Raw genomic sequence first — 22,231 nt, 5'->3', positions numbered from 1 at the left:
AAATGTGAGGGCAGGAAAAAATTACACTTCTGTATTCACCCAGAATACATCAGACCTCTGGCACCTCTGGGGTTTCTACCTGGCAGAAATGTCTGGAATTAAGAGGTAGTCTATGGAAAACCTCAAGTTTTAGGTAAATAAAAGCAAACCAGTGAAAGTATAAATAAAATTTTTAATGCCTATAATTTCTCTTATACATCAATTGAAAAACTTTCACCTATATTTTCTGTATGTGCAAAAGTATTCTCGCACTTCAACGGCACCAGAAAGACAGCTATGTAAAAGGGTTTTTCTTTTTTTTTTTTTTTACACCTGATTTGTCACATTGTGTTCAAGACACAATGATTCTGAACAATAACCTCAAGGAAAATCTAGGGCTACCCTCAATTATACAAACATATTGCATCACGTCCACTCACCAAATGTTAGTCTTATACATTCAAACATCGATAATAAAACAACCAGTCTCTCTTCATATATTTATTCTCTCTCCAAGTGTGTTTTGGTCTCCTACTATACTTCAGAAATGTTCTGCAGCCACTTTTAAATTACAAAATGCAAAACAATAAAAATAATTTCTCAGAGAAAATCTTCAGATTTACATAAAAAATTAACAGCTTCTCATAGACAGTTAATCTGAGATACTCTAACTCCCACTTCTTCACAGCATACAGTCTTCTTTATCTAAGGCTGCCTGTGATATGCAGTACCCTGGCCTCCAAGCAGACATTACATTACATTTACAGTATACAAAGACAAAGACAATTTCGGGAAGAAGCTTTAAATAGAAAGTGCCCTTACTTTGACTTAGCAACAGCATAGACAGTAGTAATTGTGCAATCAAAGCCACACTGGGGTTTTATGAAAACTACTTTCACATTAATTTCAGAAATGCTGCACCCATTATGGTTTTAGTACTTACTACATTCACAAATTAACCTTACCTAATAAAAAGGCACATTTTCAAATATTGAATAAAAATATCCCCAAATAAAAAAAAAGTAGAATATACATTAAAATTAAACACTTGATGCATGATCCTTTATGAATAACAGCCTATTCTGGTTTCTTAGCTTTTCAAGGTACATGAGTTTTTTGCAAAGTTTGGCAGACTGACTTAAAATGAATTTTCTGGTGAGTAGCAGACAGGATTTAGAAACAAAGTCCAGATGAATGTTCAAACCGCAAGGCCTCCTCGAACTACATGAGTTAGTAGCTGAAGCACCCTATTGTAATGCTGGTGTTGAGAGGGGCAAGACTGAAATCTGCCTCACAAGCTGACCATGTTACAATGAGAGCTATGTGCGTTCCCAGGTACAAGGAAGAATAGTAACTTGATGCAATCAACCAAATCCAAGAGCCTACATGACAGGCTTCTATTATATGTAATAACTGCACAAAACCACTAAAAGTTCATAATCTAAAACAAAATGAAAAGCCACTAACAATTTGTCAACTAAGTCACAAAGTATTAGTAGTATACTATTCCAGAGCCTCAATATTTTACAAGTCTACATGGAAAATAAACAATAATCTACTGTATAAGAGGAAAAAAGCAGCACAGAAGCGGTAGGGGAACAGGAAAAAGCTCTGATGTCTTCCGGACCAGGTGCACTGGTCTTCTTTGTGGCTACTGCATGGAAGAGAGAGGAAAAGGAGCCACCAGGATTTTAGGTCATCAGTGTCTCACAAATGCTCTAAATGGACAGATGAATGTTTTTCTAGTGACAACGAAAATGCATAGTTGTCACCAGGTCTAAATGAGATATGATCTTTCAAAGTTTTAAACTTTTAATTATGCAGCTCAGGCATTGGTGCTGGACTTTATGACTTCACCACAGCAGAATGAATATCAATTTATTCATAGTTCAGAAGGAACTTGCCTTGAGCAAACTAATTTGTAAACAGAATCATCTGGCCCCATTACGTGATATGACCACAATCTATATATTGGATAGGAGAGAAACCCACACAGGTTCTTTATTCTCTTTGCTTAGTGGGAAGACTAAAAGGAAAGTATGGGGAACCAAAGGATGGACACAAAGTTCTGTTCAAAGAAATGAAGATAATGATAATTAAGAATCCTTCTAGGACTCCTCCACCCCAGCCCCCTAAAGACAAGACAGACCAATGGAGAATGTGTTCTACCAGTAGATGTGCCACCAATGTTCTACCATTTCCAGTTAACAGGTTAAGGTCCAGGCTTTTCCCTCTATAATGTTATTTCATGGTTTAATTCTCCTGATGATTTCTTGAGACTTAAGTCATTCTCTGGAAGCTAAGTCTTCTTGCTGGAAATACATGAAAAGGTGGCTCAAAGCACATAACATATGGACTGAGGGATGGGAGGGTGGGATGGACAAAAATGACTGAAATCACCCCTCAGCTTAGTAAGAAAGCAATGCCGGGGACAGACTTTGTGGGCTTTCTTCACAGTGCATAGCTTGAAATAAAGGTGCAACGCCAGCAAAAGAGGTGATGTTTTCGATATAAAAACTTACATTTTGTTTAAATGATTGGTACTAAGTTATTTAATGCAAATTTTTAATACTGAGAGGCACTAAAAGTGCACCTTGGAGGAACGCTGAGGGGGAAACCAAGCCATATTTAGCTTCTATTTTAGATATAATGCTCCCAAATCTAATGTTAGAATAAAGGAACTCCTTTATTTAGGAATACTCTTTCTTCAATATAAAAGTGGATTTTTAAAAATAAAATCAGTCTACACAGTGACCTTTTCTACTTTTCCTTGGCTTAGAACCAGGGTAATCATAAGAAAACTGTAAAGAAAACTGGGTAAAGAATATTCTTATATCAAGAGGCATAGCTTATGTAACTACAATATAACATATACATTTGTGATTGAAAATGCTCAGCATCTAATCCTTGGATAATGTGGAATCCAAGATAATTCATTACGTTTTTATTTCAAATTCATAGGAATAGCAGCCATTCTGAAATTATGAACCCTATTCTATACTGTCAAATTATCATTTTAAGACCCCAGGACTCTCAAATACATAGGCCAGGGCAGATTCCTTTATTGCTGGCAACATTTATGGAAAAGACTGACATTACAGGTTACTATTCTTAAGAGAAGCCTATGACATGATCTTATTGGTTCAGGGATGTCCTACCCATGTATCTGGGCAATAACTATGAAAACAGAACAATAATCCTCACTTGTCAAATAAATAACAGGTGACTAGCTAACAACTGGTGAGTGGACTCCCACATCAGTGTGCATAGCTCATCAGTATCATTGCTGGCATCTTTGAACAGCTCATTTCATATAAACATTCAAATGAATATTACATTTTATCTGCATTACAGATTTAACCCTGGCAAGTATTAAAAATAAATACTTTCTGTTCAAACCACAGCCTTGTTTTCCAGTGCTTCCTTTACATATCACCTTCTCTAGTCCCCAAATTAAAACCAAAGGGAAAAAGGGTTTTTTTTTTTCCAGTCTGTAGAGAGTTCTTGATAAAATGTTTTCTCCCAATGGTAAAAACCTGCAACTAACGCAGTTTCATTTTCTTGGCTTTCCGGCGCTTGAGTTCCTCCTCTTCTCGTCTCATTTCTTCGAGGTCTTCTTGCATACCAAGTCTCAAGCTGTAAAAGAATAGAAATAATACTCCTATTATGCCATCCAAGACAAATGCCCTCTTCAAAAGGCAAGATAGAATAAAAATAACCACACTGAAAATGTTAAATGCAAGTTCATTTGGGCAGTGGAGCTCAAACATCAAACTACCTCAGGAATGGCAGAGAACCATTTTGTTGTCAAAGGCCACCTGATGGAGGAGGTAAACATAATTGAAGAAAATGTATAAGTAAAAAGAGCTTATTACTCTTTTGAGAGAAAACATCACATGACAGATTTTACAATTAAGAATAAGGACCACAAATCTTTTTTTTTTTTTTGTGAGGCAATTGGGGTTAAGCGACTTGCCCAGAGTCACACAACTAGTGAGTGTTATGTGTCTGAGGCTGGATTTGAATTCAGGTTCTCCTGACTCCAGGGCCGGTGTTCTATCCACTGTGTCACCTAGCTGCCCCCATAAATCTTTATTAAATAAAGATACTCCCCTAAATATTCCATTGTGTTTATTCTGATGCTCCTAGAAATGGTCATTAACTATCAGCCACTGTGGAGAACCGAGGTTTCACTCTGTCACGAAAGCCCATGGAGAGTGGTAGAAAGAAAAATATTTCCCTCTACTTTCCTACTAGGAGGATGAATATAATTAAATTCAAGCATTAAGCATCCTCTAAGTTCCAGGTACTGCATTAGGCACTGAGGAGACAATCACTAACTTCAAGGAGCCTACATTCTTCCATGGGAATGGGATTCATAGATAAATAAATACAAAATAAAATTATTTTGGAGGGGAGCAGCATGAACAACTGGGAGAATTAGAAAAGCTAAGCCTTGAAGGGAAACATAGTAGGACTGGGTACCAAAGGAAGGGATAGGTGAGAAGGGAAGGCATCGTGGACTTGGCAGGCAGTCTGTGCAAAGGCACACACCTGGGAGAAAAAAATGTAGCGTAGCGTGTGGGAAATAATAAGCTAGCAGGTTGGTAGGAATGTAGAATGGGGAGAGAGGGCAGGGAATAATGGGTGGAAATGTAGATTAGAGCCAATTGTGAAAGTCAATTATTGTTAAAGAGATGAGTTTGTATTCTATTCTAAGGCAATCTAGAGCCAATGAAACTCGAGAAGAAGAGTAACATGGTCAGAACTGTGCTTGAAGAATATCAATTTGGCGGCTGTTAATAAGATGGATTGGAGACGGTAGAGATGGAGGTAGGAACATCACCTAGAAGGCTACTGAATAGTCCAAGCAAGAAGGGATGAAAACATTATTAAGGTGGTTTTGGTCTGAGCACAAAGAAGGGGATGAAAGTAAGAGATCTTGTGGAGGTAGAATTGATCACTTGGCAACTGATCTAATAAAGAAAGGGTGAGTGAGGGTGAGAAAGTCAAGATTAATTTCTAAGTTGTGAACCTGGATAACTGCAAAAATGTATTTACTTTTGAGCCAGAGACTCCACTGCTTGGCATATCCCCCGAGGAAGTCAATGACAAAAAGGCCCTAATATATGAAAATAAAAATTTATAGCAGCACTTTTTGTGATAGCAAAAAACTAAAAACAAAGTAGGTTTCTGTTCATTGAGGATGGCCTATGATGGATGGCCAAACAAGTTGTGGTATATGAAAGTAATAGAATATTGTTATCCTGTAAGAAATAATAAATACAGAGAATCCTGTGAAGACTTATATGAACTGATGTAAAATGAAGTAAACAGAACCAGGAAAGCAATATACATAATGATAACAACAATAGAAATTGTTGTGATTGAAATCAAACTAAGGCACAAAGCTCCAAGCACAGTCCATTTATTAGTAAGGCTAGTAGTTATCAAAAAGGGGGTGTTAGCTCCTCAGCAAGCCAAAAGACCTAGAGTGAGGGCTGATAGGTCATTTTTACAGGCAAAAGAAAGAGCATTCCAAAATCAGAAGGCAGCATCATAGATGGGAAAAACAATGACTGGTTACAAATCCTGTAGTGTAGATAGGGGAAAACAATATGATTTGATAACAGTCTCAGAAGCCTTGTAGGTTTGGGGAACAATATGATTGGCTGGAAATTAGGAATATGGAGCTAGCAACCCCTCCTCCCATCTTGTCACTAGAAAATTGCTGACTAAGTCCACCTGCATCTTACAAGAGTAACTAAAAATACATAGGTAACATATTTCCTTTAGTTATACAAGTACAACTAGTGGTAGATAGAGTTTTTTTTAATTAATAGGGCAGCTAAACTTTTAAACTGAACTCAGAGGAAAACTGGTCATTATAGGAAAGCTGAACTTTTAAAATTATGAACTTCTGAACTTAAAGACTAAGGAATGAGTTTAGGTAGTTAAACAAAATGTCAGTGGTGATACACAACAGAATCAATTACAAAATGGAATTAAAATCAATTTGATTTTCTCAAAATGTTAAAAATAACCACCACAAAATCAAATTGTTTTATGAGTAAAAGCTTCTTTCTGACTGGATTGTAAGCTCGAGGGCATGAACCCTATTTATACTTCTTTTCCATCTATGTTCTCACAGTCTCACATATAGAGGAAGAGCTCAATAAATATCTGTTGATTGCCAGCAATGATCTCTTGAAATATGAAGTCCGTGCTTTGACCAAGTATGAACATCAAGCTAGTCATACTGCAAAAAGCAGAAAGGATTTTCACAGATTACTGGCACAACTGTGTTGTCTGAGACATACCTCTTGGCTTCTTCTTTCTGTTGTTCTCTCCAACTGCTTTCCATATAACGTAACGCATAATCGCTCTCATCTTTGTATCTGAAAATGAGAAATTAATGTTACAAAAGTAACTAAAGATCAACTATTTAACAAAATCACACAATCTCTTTTTAAAAAGTAAATCATGTCTTATTAGTTGATTAGGTAAATGCACATTTAGTTTGGTACTTAGGTACCCAACCACTCCAACATACAGATATACCACAATTTGTTTATCCATTCCCCAAATGTTAAGACATTTAGGTTCAATGCCTGTACTATTCTATTTTTCTATGATTTTAATTATTCACAATTGACAAATACAACATAGCTGGGTCTTTACTAAACTTACTTATTACGGTCATAGCCAAAGATTTCTCGAATATGTTTTGATATTTCCTCTTGAGGCTCTCCTTCATCATCAATGAAGTCCTCCATTTCTGAGTCATACTCCTCTTCCTCATCTTCCTCAGGATACCGTTTCCGGGCCATAGGGGGAAACGGGGATCTCTGAGTACCTAGGCACAGAAAAACCATTATACTTCTAAGGGGATGGTAACTGTTTTATGATAAAATACAAAAATAAACCTTTTCCATATTTATTTAATAACGCACCTATCAAATCTTCTTTAAAAGATAATTGGCTCAGTAGGATGAGAGGTGCCCTTGAGAGATGAACTCTCCCAAGCCAGCCTCAGCATAAAATAATTATTATTCAGTGATCAAATTATGTATTAGGATGTGAGCAAGTCAGGAGGGAGAGAATGAATCTTTCTATCCCAGCCCACAATTTCCTTCTACAACTCACCTGTGATTTATGTTACCACTTCATCCCAGATTCTATTACACTGCTCTCCAGCTATTTTTAATATGTATGTTTGGGTAAGAATCCTTGTCTTCTGCACCTTTATCCCTCCAGCACACAGCCAAGTGCTTCATGCTGGCACTCCAGAAACTCAACACCCAGAATCAGAGCCCCAGTGGGCTCTGTAGGAGGAGCCCAGGAGAGGTATCTCTTGGAGGCTACAAAGCTTAAAAGTGCAGCAGCCAAAGCTTCTCGCAGAGGGGTGGCTTCCAAGGCACCTTTAGAGGCAAGAGTTAAAATCTCATATTGTCATCCATGAGGTTTGAAGCAGCTCTGATGAATGAGCAAGATGATGCCCCTCTCCTTCATAAGCAAGCAAACACACTGAAAGAGACTGTACAATAGATCCCTAGCTATAGATGTCAATGTAGATGCTCCCCCATGGTGGGCAACACTCCTTTAGGGGTTCAAATCTTACCTTGTGGGTATACTGCAGGTCTGTAGCCAGGTGGAGGGGACCTCATCCCATTCATCATCCCATTGCTAGGCCGGCTGATGATATTTTTGGAAGAAATAGTTTCTGAAACAACCGTGCACCTGGGCTTCACAGGGGGGCCTGAGCCGCTGACTGTCTGCCCAGGGCCACCCCCGCCGCTCACGGTTCTCCCAGGGCCCCCCGCGCCGCTCAGGGGTCTCCCAGGGCCCCCCGCGCCGCTCAGGGGTCTCCCAGGGCCCCCCGCGCCGCTCAGGGGTCGCCCAGGGCCCCCCGCGCCGCTCAGGGGTCGCCCAGGGCCCCCCGAGGCGCTCACGGGTCGTCCAGGACCACCTGAGCTAGGTCGCCCAGGGCCACTTGAGCCACTGACAGGTCGCCCGGGTTGGGTCACTATCCGCCCTGTAGAGCCTGTACTACTGGCTAACCGGCCAGAGCTTCCTAAACTGCCTGTAGAATGCCCACGGCCACTTGAGCCACTCACAGGTCGCCCAGTGGGGCCTGAACCACTGATCAAGCGTTTGGATCCATTGGTTTGCTGTTCAGTTCCTGAGCTGGAGCTGCCACCGTGCCTCTTAGGGCTTGGGCTTAAGATTGGCCGAGAAGTCCCTATGCCCGGCCGCCCTGAGGTTGAGCCAGAACTGTTTCCTGGCTGCTTGGCACCTGAATTTCTTGTCTTGTCATGTGGAGTAGAGATAGCCCCAGACTTGGAATGACTAGGATGGGAAGAAGGGGATTTGGGAGGCCTGTACTCATTGGATTTTTGAGTCCCACGAACCACAGTTTTTGAGATCCCTGTGCCCATAGAATGAGAGCTGGGTCGGGACTTCTCTGCCCCATTAAGCAAGAGGTTGTGGCTTTCACTTGGTGAGTGCTGGAAGCCGTCTCCAGACCCTGCTTTGGTCCTCTCTCCTGGCTGGGACTTGTTGGATGGCAGTCTCATAGGTTTCTCACCGGCTGCAAAAGGTCTAGATTTTTTCTCAGCACCTATTTGGGGAAGGTGGCTCCCCCTGGAAGAGGAATGTTTGTCCCCGGGACCTTTGTGTCTTGCGCTAACACTCTCTTTGGAGGAAGGAACCTTTTTAGATATAGTTGGAGGAGCTAGCCTTTTCTCTCTTTCAAGTATCTTTTTCTCTTTTCCTCTATCTATGTTTTTGTGTTTTCGCTCTAAGAATTCTTTTTCCCTCAGTTCTTCTGCAGTCCTGGGCCGTTCCTCTATTTTCTTTACTACCTTAATCTCCACAGGTTCGTGCTGCTTTTTCTCAGCCAGCCTGAGTAAGTCTGTGAAGTTCATAGGTGGAGGGGCACTTTTGAGGGGGGCCTTTGGTCTGGTTACAGCCTTCAGAGGGGGTTCCTGCTCCTCATACTCTTCTGACTCATCGTGCTCTGACTCTGTCTGACAATATTCCAAAGATTCTGCTTCTTCCTCATTCAAAAATTCTTGGTCTGCTGCTCCCTGGACTGCAGGTCCCTCGACTGCCTGCTTCCTCCTCGACTTCTCTTCAAGAGGAATCCCATCATAACCGTAGAAGTTGTCCTTTGTCCGCTTTGCCATGGCTCTTGCTTTTTTGTCATGTTTTAGCTCAATGCGCTTTTTCACCAGCTCCTCCTTTTTCCTCTTTTCCTCTAAGGCTAAAAATGATTGATAGGAATATGTTAAAAGAACAATAAGGTAACAACTTGCCATTTTGAAACTAGAGAAACACAAGATTCAAGCTATAACTTCATAGACATCTAGGAATTGAGTAAGGAAGTTATTCTAAACAAGTATCACATAATGTCATTCATTCACATAATGAGTAGGTTACTCATGGTTTTCTATATGACTAAGCACATGAAAGACTTAGTCAATCAAAACAAAATGGTTTAGCAAGCTGATTTCACAAATTAGCTCAGTCTCCAAGAACCTTCAAGTTAATCATTTGCCTTCTGAAGGAACTATGACTATTTCTTGGACTTCACGGTTACTAAGATTTAGCTTTTCTATTAATTGCTTCATTGCCTTTATATTACTATATGTTTTATGTTGCAAGTAAAATCAAGTAGATTGAGTTACAAAGCTCTGAGCACTATTAGCTTATTAGTAAAGTGTAAATTTAATAATAAAGAAGTCAAGGCCTTCTTCGCCAAGCCCAAAGACCTTAAGGAAGAGAGGCAGGCAGCCTCTTTTTATAAGCACAGAACAAAGAATAGAAATTGGTAGATAGGGAGAACAACATAATTGGTTAAAGGATTGACAGCATCACAGGGGCGGGCATAATATGACTGTTTAAAAGTCTAGAATGTGGGCAGGTAACCCCTCCTTCCATCCAATGTTGATGGATATTGTCTACCTCAATCTTGCAGGAATAACTAATGGTAGATAAATTTCCTCTAGTTGTACAAAAACAGCTGGAGACAAAATATTTCCTGGAATGGCCCCATGCTGGCCACAAAGATAACAACATGTCCTGGAATTGAACCAGTATAATTAATGGTATAGATGATGACAAGTTTCCTTGATATGAAGTGATTTGCAGGTAGTGCTAGGATAACAATTCCCTTTGAATTAAAGTGTTTTATGAAAGCACTGAACTTTTGAACTTAGTTCAGAGTTTTTCTTCAATTAAAAGTGATTGATAGGAAAACAGAACTTTTGCATTTTAACTGAAAGACTAAACTTTTGAACTCATAAGCTTCATTTAGAGAGAGAGAGCAAAGGGCTTAGACTGTTATACAAAATACAGAATAGGGTTACAGAACAGAGTAAGTTACAAAATAGGATTAATTGTAAAAATGATGCAGAATTCATTTGATTTTCTCATTTAGTTGTATATTTTCAGAACAAAAATTATATCATGCCCATAGCTAGTCTCAAAAGAAGGCTGCTCTCAGCAAAAAAAAAAGGGGGGGGCATTAAGCTGAAATACGGTAAGACAGGGAGAGCCATGGTCAATTGGGCAGTCTCAGGCTTTAAGGAATTTATAATCTAATAAGGATCATAGGACAAGCACTAAAATCCTTTACACCATAAACAAGAATGACAAGAACAAGCAAGTACATTAAATGGTAAGTACAAAGGAATTGTAACAATGGGAGAGCTGAGGGCAAAATGGTGAAGCACCTTTTTTCCTCAGCTCCTCTTCCTTCCGCTTGAGGAAAGCTTGCACTGCTGCTGACTGCACACCCTTGACTTTGGGATCTCTTTTAGGAGGACCTACTGCCAAACTGTATCTTTTCTGAAAGGAAAAAAGGAGACATTATAATAAGCATGCTATGCCTCTGAACCATCCCTTAGCCTGTTTATTTCCTAACATATCTGATTGTTTATATAACAGGAGGTATTCCATGCCTGAGCTGAATGAGCAGACTCAGTCCCACACTTGGGCATTTCTAAAGACAAAGCAAAATGAGGGGAGAACTTCCTATCTGGATCATTCAGGATCAGCAACAATTCAAACCGGGGAAATCTGGACAATTTAGTGTTTGCTGTAAGTTTTATTTGACATCTCTAGTTTCTGACATTTCCCCCAATGATGCTATATGACTATCCAGTGACCCTCACTGTCCCTCTGCCTGCCTCCCTTCCATCATGACACAGACACACACTTTTCTAAGCATCCATGGCTTCCTTGCAAGATTCACTTCAATTCCACCTCTATGCCTTTCCTCTTCTCATTCTCCAAAAGAGTCAGTACACTGAAGATAGGGTTAGGCAAGGGCAGGATGTGAAGTTCTGCTATATGTATACTTTTTTTTTTTTATTAATTTATTTTGATTTATCAACAACCATTCCCATATGCTTTGGAGTGAAAAATTTTTTTACCCCTTCCTCCCCACCTCCCTCCCCAAGATGGCGCAATCTGATATAGGCTATATATATACATTCTTATTAAACATATTTTCAGATTAGTGATGTTGTAAGTAAAAATTAGAACCAACAGGAGGAACCACCAGAAAGAGGAAACAAAACTCAACAGAAGAGAAAAAAAATTGCAAATAGTATGCTTCGATCTGCATTCAAATTCCATAGTTCTTTCTTTGGATGTGGATAGCATTTTCCATCCCGAGGCCTTTGGAGATGTCTTAGATCCTTGTATTGCTAGGAAGGGTTAAGTTTATCAATATCAGTCATCACACAACGTGGCTCTTATTGTGTACAACGTTCTCTTGGTTCTGCTCACTTCACTCAGCATCAGTCCATACAAGTCTTTCCAAGTTTTTCTGAAGTCAGCCTGTTCATCATTTCTTGTAGCACAACAGTATTCCATTACATTCATGCTACATGTATACTTACTAAGCTATTTTAAAAAGCATGCTTTGATGAATTTAAGATCCTAAAATCATATTTTTTAAAAACACAAATTTAACAAATCTCTCCCCATTCTGGATAGAGGAAGGCAAACAATTCACCAGACCAGGGGTTTGGAACCTAGGATATGCATCCAGGGGGCATGAGAAACTTATCAATGGAGAGTACTGTGAATATCTGGCAAACAACTATATTATCCTATCAAGCTTAATTAACCCATTTATTTATGTGTACATGCATAGTAAACTCTAGAATTTATTTCCTTTCAAATTGAAAAGGGAGGATGCTGTTATGGTACAGTTTATGGAAAGGCAAAGCAGTATGGGTACTGCAAAAGGCTTGAGAACCCCAACACTACACCCATAAAGGAAATTTTCTGTCTAGCAGGTACTATGTAATAGGTTCTCAGCCTCTAGAGTTCTCAATAATTAAGATTCCACCTTTCAAAAATGATTAAGTTGCAAAATAAGTATTTTCCTATTACTCTGCTCCATTTCTGGAAAAATGTACACATAGTGTAACTGAAAAATAATGGCCAGTCTGAGTTGAATAGAGACATTCAAATTTGTCATTCCCTTAAGATAAGAAAGAATACTAAGAAAAAATGGGAGCTGATGAATATTTCTAACTGCATAATGATCATCTTTCTTTAGGCTTTTAATGAGTGAATCCTCTCTGTAAGCTGGGTTCTCTACAGTTCTGATAAAGATTCTATTTCAATCCAAAAAATATTTCTAAAGCCTACGTGTAGGGTTTGTGCTGAAGTTAAATATTAGTTTGCAAAGCCTGACTCTTAGCCAGGTTTGTATTTTACTTCCAAATGGTTACTATCCTTCCTGCTGAATGCCTCACCAGCTTAGACAGATGGCATTTCTTTGGGTTTTGATTCTTATGCAATATAGTCATGAAATGACTAAAACTAAGATAATGTTTATTTGAATTACTAAAATGAAAACAAAATGTGGCACTCTCATTGCAGACCTATTTTAAATATCAAACTAATCACTGTATAGGCCTGGGTTTGAATTAGCTCCAGGATTATCCCACATTTCATTCATGGAACTGTATCAGATGAGAGAAAGACGTCCAAGTCCAATGATCTTGGTGAAATGAAAAATATTAATAAGATAGCAAGTTCAATGAACAGGAGCAATCTCAAGTCAGAAGTGCCCGGAATGCCTGGGGAGGAAAATCTAAGGATCCATTATAGATGCATGTGATACAGAGAACATTCTGAAACAGCTTCAAAGTGCCTGGTAAGTGAGTTTATTCATGAAGCCAGACCTAATCTCAGCAGTATATCCTGTGTAACGACAACAATGCTACCAGCACCAAACAAATCTGCCAACAGATAGCCTAACGGAGGTATCTACATGGTTATCCCGACTCTTCTTGTACTTCAGGCTTCCTGAATTCACAGCAAAACACTGTGGCAACTGTGGTAGTAAAGCACTAATTAACTAACCAGTATTTACTTGGCCAGGCCCTGTATGGAGGCAGCTAGGTGACCCATGAAGGGCTTGGAACTTAGAGGATCTGAGTTCAAATCCGGCCTCAGACACTTACTCACTGTGTGACTCTGGACAAGTCACTTCACCCTGTTTGCCTCAGTTCCTCATCTATGAAATGAACTGGAGAAGAAAATGGTAAACTACTCAGTATCTTTGCCAAGAAAACCCCAAATGGGGTCACAGCTCTAAACGGGGGTCATAGAGAGTTGGACACGATTGAAACGACACAACAGCAGCCTTGTGTGGAATGTAAAAAGTATAAAACCAGCCCCAGCTCACAAAGAACTTAACAAACTATTATAGGGGAACGATGAAGGGTGAAGAATTTGGAGAATGAGAAACTGGTAGATTCCCATCCCTAAAAAAGAAAGGCCATTAGAGTGGCTGTCTCCCAAGAGAGGGCTGAGGCTTGATCTCAACTGATTGAAGAATGCTTCCTGAAAGCCAATCACGAATGGGTTTATTACACCTATACCATTCTTCAATATTCCCTAACTCTAATCCTCCCACTCCTGGCCCAGAAGCAGGGCCCTCAAGTCAGAACATAATCTGAATTAGACAGACAAAATAGTAAACTTCCTTGCCTTGTTCCTGTTCTCTCTTCATGCTATACTCCACCATGGTGGTAGCTCAGTCTAGCTGAATGATGAGGCTTCCCCAAAATGGACACTCTCATTTTTTGGCAGGAAAGAGCTCAGGCTATGATTATGCAATATGCATTACACATCCAAATCCACCTCTCTTCCCTTTTTCCCTGAGGGTATCACCATCCCTCCAAGTCTCACAAGTTCTCAACCTTCCTAGGCCCCTCCCTGAACTGAAAATGCTCTCTTCAAAGCTAACCAAGATATTTTATTACCAGCCCAGATGGCTTCTTCTTGACCTCTCTGAAGCATATGTCACTGTTGACAACCTTCTCCTCCTAGATCCTTACTATGTAAACATAAATTGTAATAATTTTTCAGTCACTGCCTCTTAGCTTTCATCAAGATTCCTTGTCCATTCAATCCTATTCACTTTTCTTCTTATATAGTCAGTATGTACTCTCAATGAATGAAAAAATATTTAAGCGTTACAGGCCAAGAACTAGGCTAACCTCTGGGGTTACAAAAGCAAAGATGGTTACAGCCCTCAAAGAACTTTCATTCTAACAGGGGCAAACATTACATAAGTGAGAGGCAGAGAAAGGGGCACTTTGGCACTGAAAATGGCAAGGATGGTGAGTAGACCACAGTAGATGGTGAGTAGTACCACAGTAGACTGGCAATCCTTCCAAGAACAGTGTGGCAAAGTTGAATATTTGCTAATGGCTAAAAAACAAACAAACCCTCCCTCACTAGACCCTATCATACCCAGTAACTATTGTCCTATATGTCTCCTCTTTTTTTTTTCAGCCAAACTCCTTGAAAAAGTCATTATACCTGTCCTCCAATTCATCTCCTTTATCACTATTTTCTTAATCCTCTACAATCTGTCATCCTCCCTCACTCAACTGCTGTGCTCTTCAGTGAAGTCAATGAATTTCAGACCTCGTTCCTCTTCAACTTCCCTGCAGCATTTGAGTGCAACTCATTTCTTCTCTCCTTGATATTTTCTCCTCTTCAGGTTTTCATCACTTAGCTCTCTCCTAAATCTGATGTGCTGAGTCATCAGTATCACTCCTACTCTGTGAGGGGACTCCCAAGGTTCTGCCATGGGTCCTTTCCTTTTTTCCACTCTAAATCTTTCTGGATGACCTCATCAACATCCACGGATCCAGTTGTTAATCCTATGCAGATGACTTCAGATCTACCAATCAATCTATCTATCCCTAGTCTCCCTCCTGAGCTCCAGTCCCATATCAAATGTTTACTGGACATTTAAAACCAGATGTCATCTCAAACTCAACACAACCAAAACAGACCTCATTATCTTTTCCCCCAAATTCACCCTTCTTCCGAATTTCTTTATTACTTTTTAGCGTGGCACTATCTTTTCACAGTCAAACCCAGCTTTGCAATTTCAGTGTCATCCTCCAAACTCTTACCTCTCCAATCTACACTGCCAATTCTTTCATTTCTATCTCTACAACCTCTTTAGCAGAAGTCCCCTCCTCTCCACTTACACAGCCACCACCTGGTTCAGGTCCTCACCGTCTCTCCTGTGGCCTACTGCAACAACCTCCTAATTTGGTTTCCCTGCCTCAAGCCTCTTTTCCATGACTGACAAAGTGATTTTCCTAAAGTTCAGGTCTCATCATGTCATACCCCACTCCCTTCAACTCCAGAGGCTCCATGGATCCATACTGCCTCTAGAATAAAATATAAACCCTTTTGTTTGAAATTTTTTACTAAAAAAAAAAAAACTTAAACACCAAAAAAGAACATTTCCATAATAAAGAAAAGTCTACATGAAACCATAAATCTCCATTTCACACTGCTTGCTTTTATAAAAGTATATAATTCTATATGGTAATTTTAAAAAAATGTCCCTGTGCTCCCTTCTGTGCATTTTTAAAAAATGTTACAATGACCCTCTTTTTGGGGGGCACCATTTATTGTTACCCTGTCTTCCCCTGCCCTTAGCCCCAATTAACTGAAAGGAAAAAAAAACAAACCCTTGTAACAAACGAGTATAGTCAAGCAAAATGAATTCAGAGTAGCCATGTCCAAAAATTTATGTCTCTGTTTATTACCTTTCTGTATGAAGGACGTTACTAGGCCTCATCATACAGTTCCAGAAGAAACATGGTTGGTCACTGCTTTGATCAGAAATCTTAAGGCTTTAAAAATTGTTTTTCTTTATTACTGCTGTCTTTGTATAAATTTCTGTCCCAGTTTGCTCACTTCACTGTGGCAAGCCATGCCATTCAGGATTCCCTGAATTTCCTCATAGTTATATCCCACCATTGGTTTGGCTTTTCTCCAACTGTCTAAGAGATCTTGAAATCCACAGCACCCCCTGTAGATAGTAGTTTTCTTTTTCACACTTTTTAATATACCCTTCTTCAGGATCAGAAGTTTCTTTTACTTATGACTATTCCCTCCCTCATACTATCTTCCTCTTAATACCCTCATCTTAACTTTTCTGCTTTTTTTCCCTTTGAAATTTAAATCTCTTAATAGCCTGGCTTTTTCCTATACCTTTCCAAGTCTTACAGAATTAGGTGATTTAGCTATACTGGCTTATTTTTGACATTCCACACATGAAAGATCTTCCATAGTCCTCCATGCCTTTGTACTCAGCTAGTCTTCCATATCCAGAATTTGATACTCTAACATACTCTTACGGCTGTGGTACAGCTGTCAAAAGCAGAGAAAAAAATGGTATCAACAGTGTGGGACCTCCAGCAAGCTTGCAGGCTTTGGATGACTCTGATGAGAATTCCTCAAACTACCATAAAGTTTTTTCTTATACTGAGTTGAAATCTTGTTTTCTAGAAGCTTTCACTGTTCCCCACCCCCTACAATGGTTCTAGTTCTGACCTCTGGGACCACGTAGAAGAAATCTAATTAAGGTTCTTTTCAGAGGGATCTAAGCCACTACTTTATAATTACTAAGGGTCTTTTGATGGGGGGGGGGGGGTAAGGATGGGAAGACCAGCAAGACATAAACCAGAATTGGGAAATTTCATAAGGTTACTCAGATTTAACAAATTTTTTCCCCCCTTAATATAAAGTTTGACTGGTTACATCATCTTAGAATCAATTGTTATTTTCTTAGCTATCCACTGGGAAATAATTCAGGGTGACTAATTTTTTTTAGGCATGATGCAACCCTGTCTTTGTTTTAAGAGTTTTCTCTCTCTTTAAAAAGGGAAAAAAAAAAGCAGAGCTATTTCCTCTTGGAAAGCTTTGTTTTGTTTCTGAAGTCAACCATGACAGTAACCACTCCCCTGACAACCAACTCCAAAAAGAAGTAATGTAACATGAGGGTCTGAGGAGTCTGTGCAGGTGTTTGAGGCAGCTGGGCACTCAGGCCCTTAAATGAAACTATCATTATATCTTGGTTTTAATCAGGCCCTTAAATGAAACTATCATTATATCTTGGTTTTAATGTACCAGACCAGTCCCTTCTAGTTATCTCTGAAGCTAGGCACTCCCCCAGAGCAGACCCTGGAAATCAGGATTTGTAGGCTCTAAACTTTATGGCTCTGTATATGGGAAGCTTAGGGGTAAAAAAACAAACCAAAAAAAAAAAAACCCCAAAAACCTAACCAAAACCATAAAAGGAAAATTACTGATGAAGCTCTTAGCTTAGTACGTGGCACATAGTAAGTAAGCTCTATGTAAATGTTAGCTCTTATTATTCTCATTATTATTGTAAAGTCAGAATTTTAGAGCTGAAAGAGACTTCAGAGGACATCTAGCTCAACTTCCTGATTTTACAGTGAAGACATCTAAGGACCAGAGAAGTTAAATGATATTTAAGTCACACAGTGAGTTAGTAGCAAAGCTAGGTCTCCTCTCAGTCTAGAACTTTTTCTACTCATATCATCACCAGCTAGTCACTCAAGCAACTAATTAAGACAGGCGTATAATATTTAATTTGAAAACTGGATCAATGGACTCTCCAGTATTAAAGCCAACAGTTTTAAGTGGAAATATAGAGCCAATTTACACACAAGACTCATTGTTTGGAAAAATACAATTCCACTCCTTGAACCTTTGTACTGGCTTTTAAAAAAAAAAAAGGAAGTAAGGTTTATTGGACTCAATACTACCTATCTAGGAAGTTCATACAAGCTGAAAGTAATCCTATTTCCCAAGATTTCAGAGGTTTATGATATACAGCTTTGACCAGCCGAATTAATAGTTTAGGAAAAGGATTATCATAGCACTTCAGAAAAAACAAAAACAAAAAACAACTTTGTGTTTTAAAAACTGATAGGTAAGGGGTTTTTTTTGGGGGGGGGGCACAGTATATTTGTATTCTTAAAAGTTATTTGGCCACTGTACAATTCTCAAGAGAAATTTTGGGGACCCTCAAAGGTAAAAAAAAAGTTAATAAAAAACTGCAAATTACAAATTGTCTTTCACACAAAGATATAGGATGCTCAATAAATATCAGCTGATTTGAATTAGCACTGATGTTTGCTTTCTATTCCCGACTACTCAAACCACAGGTATCACTATGAGCTTTACTACTGTGCACCTGTGCGATGAGCACTACCAAAAGGATACAGAAATGGCCAATTTATGTGAAAAGATAACAGCTGACACCCATGTTTTATTCTTCCTTGACTGAGCTTTAAGACTATACCTATTCTCACAGCAAGCAATCAGTGAATCCTGAAGGAGTAAGAAACACTGGCTAGATTTACAAAGCTTCTTGCCATAAGAACACTAAAACTGCTAGCTTAAAATGTGTCCTAATCACCCAAATATTGCAATGAATGACTTTTTCTTTCCTTTGACCTCACTGAAATATCTGACACTGTTAGCATTCTCTCCCCCTTTGGGTTCAGACAAGCCACAAACCTTGCTGGATCTCCTAGCTTTCTCTACTGTTCCTTCTTTGGTTCATCATCTTTCCATCCCCTTAAATGTGCACCTTATACAAAAGGGTCTGTCTCACAGGTTCAACTATCAGTTCTACACAAATTATTTAAGGCAGCTAAGTGGTTTCAATGGATGGAATGCTGGACCTGGAGTCAGGAAGACTGAGTGCCAATCCAGCCTCAGATTCTTGCTTTTTGCAGGGCCCTGGGAAAATCACTTAACTGCTGCTTGCCTCAGTTTCCTTACCTGTGAAGTGAGGATAATAATAACTAGCTCCCAAGGATGTTGTGAGGATAATATGAAGTATTATTTGCAAAAAGCACTTTGCAAATCTCAAAGCGCTATATAAATCCTGGCTACTATCATTATATTAGCTATTTTCAGCTGAGACCTTGCTTATATTTTCCCCAAATCTGTTTTTGACGTCACTCTGTCAGCAGAACCACCATTCACTCATTCTCACTTGAATTCTTCCCCTTAAGTCTCACCAACACTCCTCTCTATTCCCAATGCTGCAGTTCCTTCATTGACAGCTATAAGCACTCTGATTCCAAACACCACCACCACCACCGCTACCACTGCTGCTGCTGCCCCCCCCCAATATTCTTCCCATTACTGCCAAACAACTTCCTAACTCATGCACAAACATCGGCTTATCACTCCTGCTTTTTAACGCATACCAAGCAAAGTTTAAACTTCCTTACTTGGTTAAGCAGTAGGTAATGTTTTTGCTTCAACCTACTTCTATGCTCTAGCAGAAATGGACTCCTCACTGTCCCCCAGATATTTCGAGCACCTTCTCACCTCAAGTGTCTTGGCTCATGTTATTCTGTGCCTGGAGTATCCTACCCTCCTGCATACTGAATTCCCCTCACAGAACCCAAATGCCACCTCCTCAAAAATAGAGTAGTAATTTTCTTCATCAAGGCATCCTTTATTCTAACACCTGCAAAGGGAAAGCCAGTGAGCTCTTTACAAAACACTTCATCCGGTCCTTACTACAATGCTGGGAGGTTGGTGCTAGTGCTCCCATTTTACCGATGAGGAAATTGAGGCTGAGAGAGATTAAGTGACTTGTCACACAGTAAACTGATTTGAACTCTGATCTTCCTAGATTCCAGATCCAAATGTTCTATCCACTGCCACCCAGCTACCCTATATCATTCTGGGAACAAGTAACATGGTTACAGCAAGTTGAGCAGGTGTTCCACCTAGAGACAGCAAAGTCCCATGGGAAGGACAATTTCCCATAGCCCTTCAGGGCTGACATGAATTGAACCTACCGGATTCTACGGTTACAAATGAGTAATTACTTTTCTCTCCAAGGAACTCATACAGCACTTTCTCTTTCATCTTTTTTATGTTCTTACCTATTTTTTTTTTATCACAGCTAACTGTGTATGTATTCTATTCCAGGGTGAGTTTAGATGGCCAGGGCTGCTGGGTACTGTCTCACCTACACTTTTTGCCGTATATCCAGCACAGAGCTCTACTCACAGTGGGCACTTAGATGCTTGTGGACTCCAAAATCTGCTTAATTTCCCAACAAGTTTCCCACTCTTAACTTGATTAAATGTACTATTTACATTTTTTTTGTAGACTCAGCAGAAAAGGTGACAACCCCAAGTGGGGGGGGGAACTCATCATCTTATTGGCTGCTGATTCAGAGTGGGAGGGAACGCAAAAAGTGAGACCCAAGCGATCCCCGACTGCCACCAGCAAGCCTCGGTTATCACGCGATCAGATGGAGACAAAAAAAAAAAAGCGTGTCAAGCCAGGGATAGCAAAGCCACCCATCTACGGATGGACAAGCATTCGATACGGAGCGCCTGTTAACGAGCCAGACGGTGCTGGGCGCTGTGGGCACACGCGGAAAGAAAGAACAAACTTCCCGTCCGTCATTTCTACCTCCGGGGAACCTTCAGAACTTCGCTAGCAGCCCCCGACTCTGGAGAAGCCCGGCGTTTCTCGCTGGAAGCAACTTGAGAGATGACGCCCCTTTCGTTTTATACGGAGACGGGGGAAGGGGACCTGCCCCAGGCAGAAGCAGGCAAGGAGCACCTAGTAGGCGCCTTCCCTCCGACACCCACTGCCCCCCACCCCCTGCCAGCCGCCCCAGCTGTGTCCCCGGCCGTTAGCAGCGGGGCCGGCGCGAGGCAACGGCCGTGTCCCCCCAGCCCCGGGTGCCCCCCGCTCCAGCCGGGCGGCCGCCCGCCCACGGCCGTCCCCGAGCGAGCGCAGCAGCTAAGCTGCCCCCCCACCGCCTGCCCTCCCCACGCTCCCCAACCCCCCGCGTTCCTGGAGGTTCCACTTACCGGGATGATGTTGAGTCCCTGCTGCTCCGACGCCACCATCAGGATGTCCCGGAAATCCATGGTGCCAAGCCTTGTGGACGGGCCGGGCCAGGGCAACACGGAGGCTCGCGGGCGCAGCCGGGCGCCCGGGCGGCTACAGCTGCCCCCTGAGCTCCCCAACCCGCGCCCTCCACCCCACGTCTACTTCCGGCGCTTTCCAAATTTGGAAGACCCCTCCTCAGCCCGCACTCTGCCCTCCCCCGTTCCGGGGCAACCTATAATATTTCGGTTGCGTCACCCCGTTTCGTGCGTCACTCGGGAGAGCTTCCGCACTCTGCGCCGGATACACGTTGAAGAAGGTCAGGTGACTTTCGGCCTTTAGCGACCACCTGGAGGGGCGGGATCAAGCCTTTCGTAGACCAATGAAGCGCTACGGCTGCGGTTCAGGGGGTGGTGAGTGAGGAGACTGGGGCACAGGCGCACTGGTCTGCGGAAGTTGGAGGAGATATCCACGGCTGTGCTGGCTTGAGCTTCGCTGTTCGGTCCGGCCGAATCGTGGACTCCGGCGGTGGTCTTGCTGGGGCCGCGATCCGAATCGGCTGCAGTCGGGTCCCTCCTCGCGAGAGGAACTGAACTATGTCTCGACGAGCTGACTTAGATGACGCTGGTTGCGCGCGCCTACCGGCTTCACTCCTCCGAGAGCCTTGCCGGCTTCACGTTTGCGTTCGTGCGCTGTCTTAAACTCGCGTGAACTGTCCCCAGTGCCCCTTCCTTCCTTGGTGCCCGAAGGTAGGCGCACCTGAGTTCCAGGCCCCTCCTAGGTTTCCAGCTGAAGTTCAGAATGAGCTGAGGCTGTCAAGTAAGGCCAAGCCTCGAAAGCGGCTTTAAAAAGTCGTGGTGGGCAGTGCGGGAGTGGTTGGTGAATTGATGAGGGGGTGAGGAGTGAGAGGGGGAGTTCGAGAAGTGGCCCCAAGTTGTCAGGGAGAAAAGCCTTTAATAAATACTGGATTTTGGTACATCGAAAATCCCTAAACTTAAGGAGT

The 22,231-nt window shown here is 41.2% G+C and overlaps 1 protein-coding gene across 1 annotated transcript; it reads right to left on the bottom strand.

Annotated features, from left to right (window-relative positions):
- Window positions 1-258: 258 nt before the first annotated feature.
- LOC114031647 (protein SPT2 homolog) lies at window positions 259-22,227 on the bottom strand. Its single transcript, XM_027846782.1, has 6 exons — window positions 21,210-22,227; window positions 10,716-10,830; window positions 7,601-9,244; window positions 6,670-6,835; window positions 6,300-6,377; window positions 259-3,615 (listed from the first exon to the last, which is right to left on the bottom strand). Exons 1-6 carry the CDS (start codon window positions 21,267-21,269, stop codon window positions 3,522-3,524), a joined length of 2,157 nt encoding a protein of 718 aa, XP_027702583.1. The 5' UTR covers window positions 21,270-22,227; the 3' UTR covers window positions 259-3,521.
- Between the last annotated feature and the right edge of the window lie 4 nt (window positions 22,228-22,231).

The sequence above is a fragment of the Vombatus ursinus genome, unplaced genomic scaffold (assembly GCF_900497805.2).
Source record: "Vombatus ursinus unplaced genomic scaffold, bare-nosed wombat genome assembly UNPS02015202.1, whole genome shotgun sequence".
NCBI classification, from domain to species: Eukaryota; Metazoa; Chordata; class Mammalia; order Diprotodontia; family Vombatidae; genus Vombatus; species Vombatus ursinus.
Note: the sequence above shows the minus strand (reverse complement) of the source record. Positions and strands in the feature narration are given on the sequence as shown.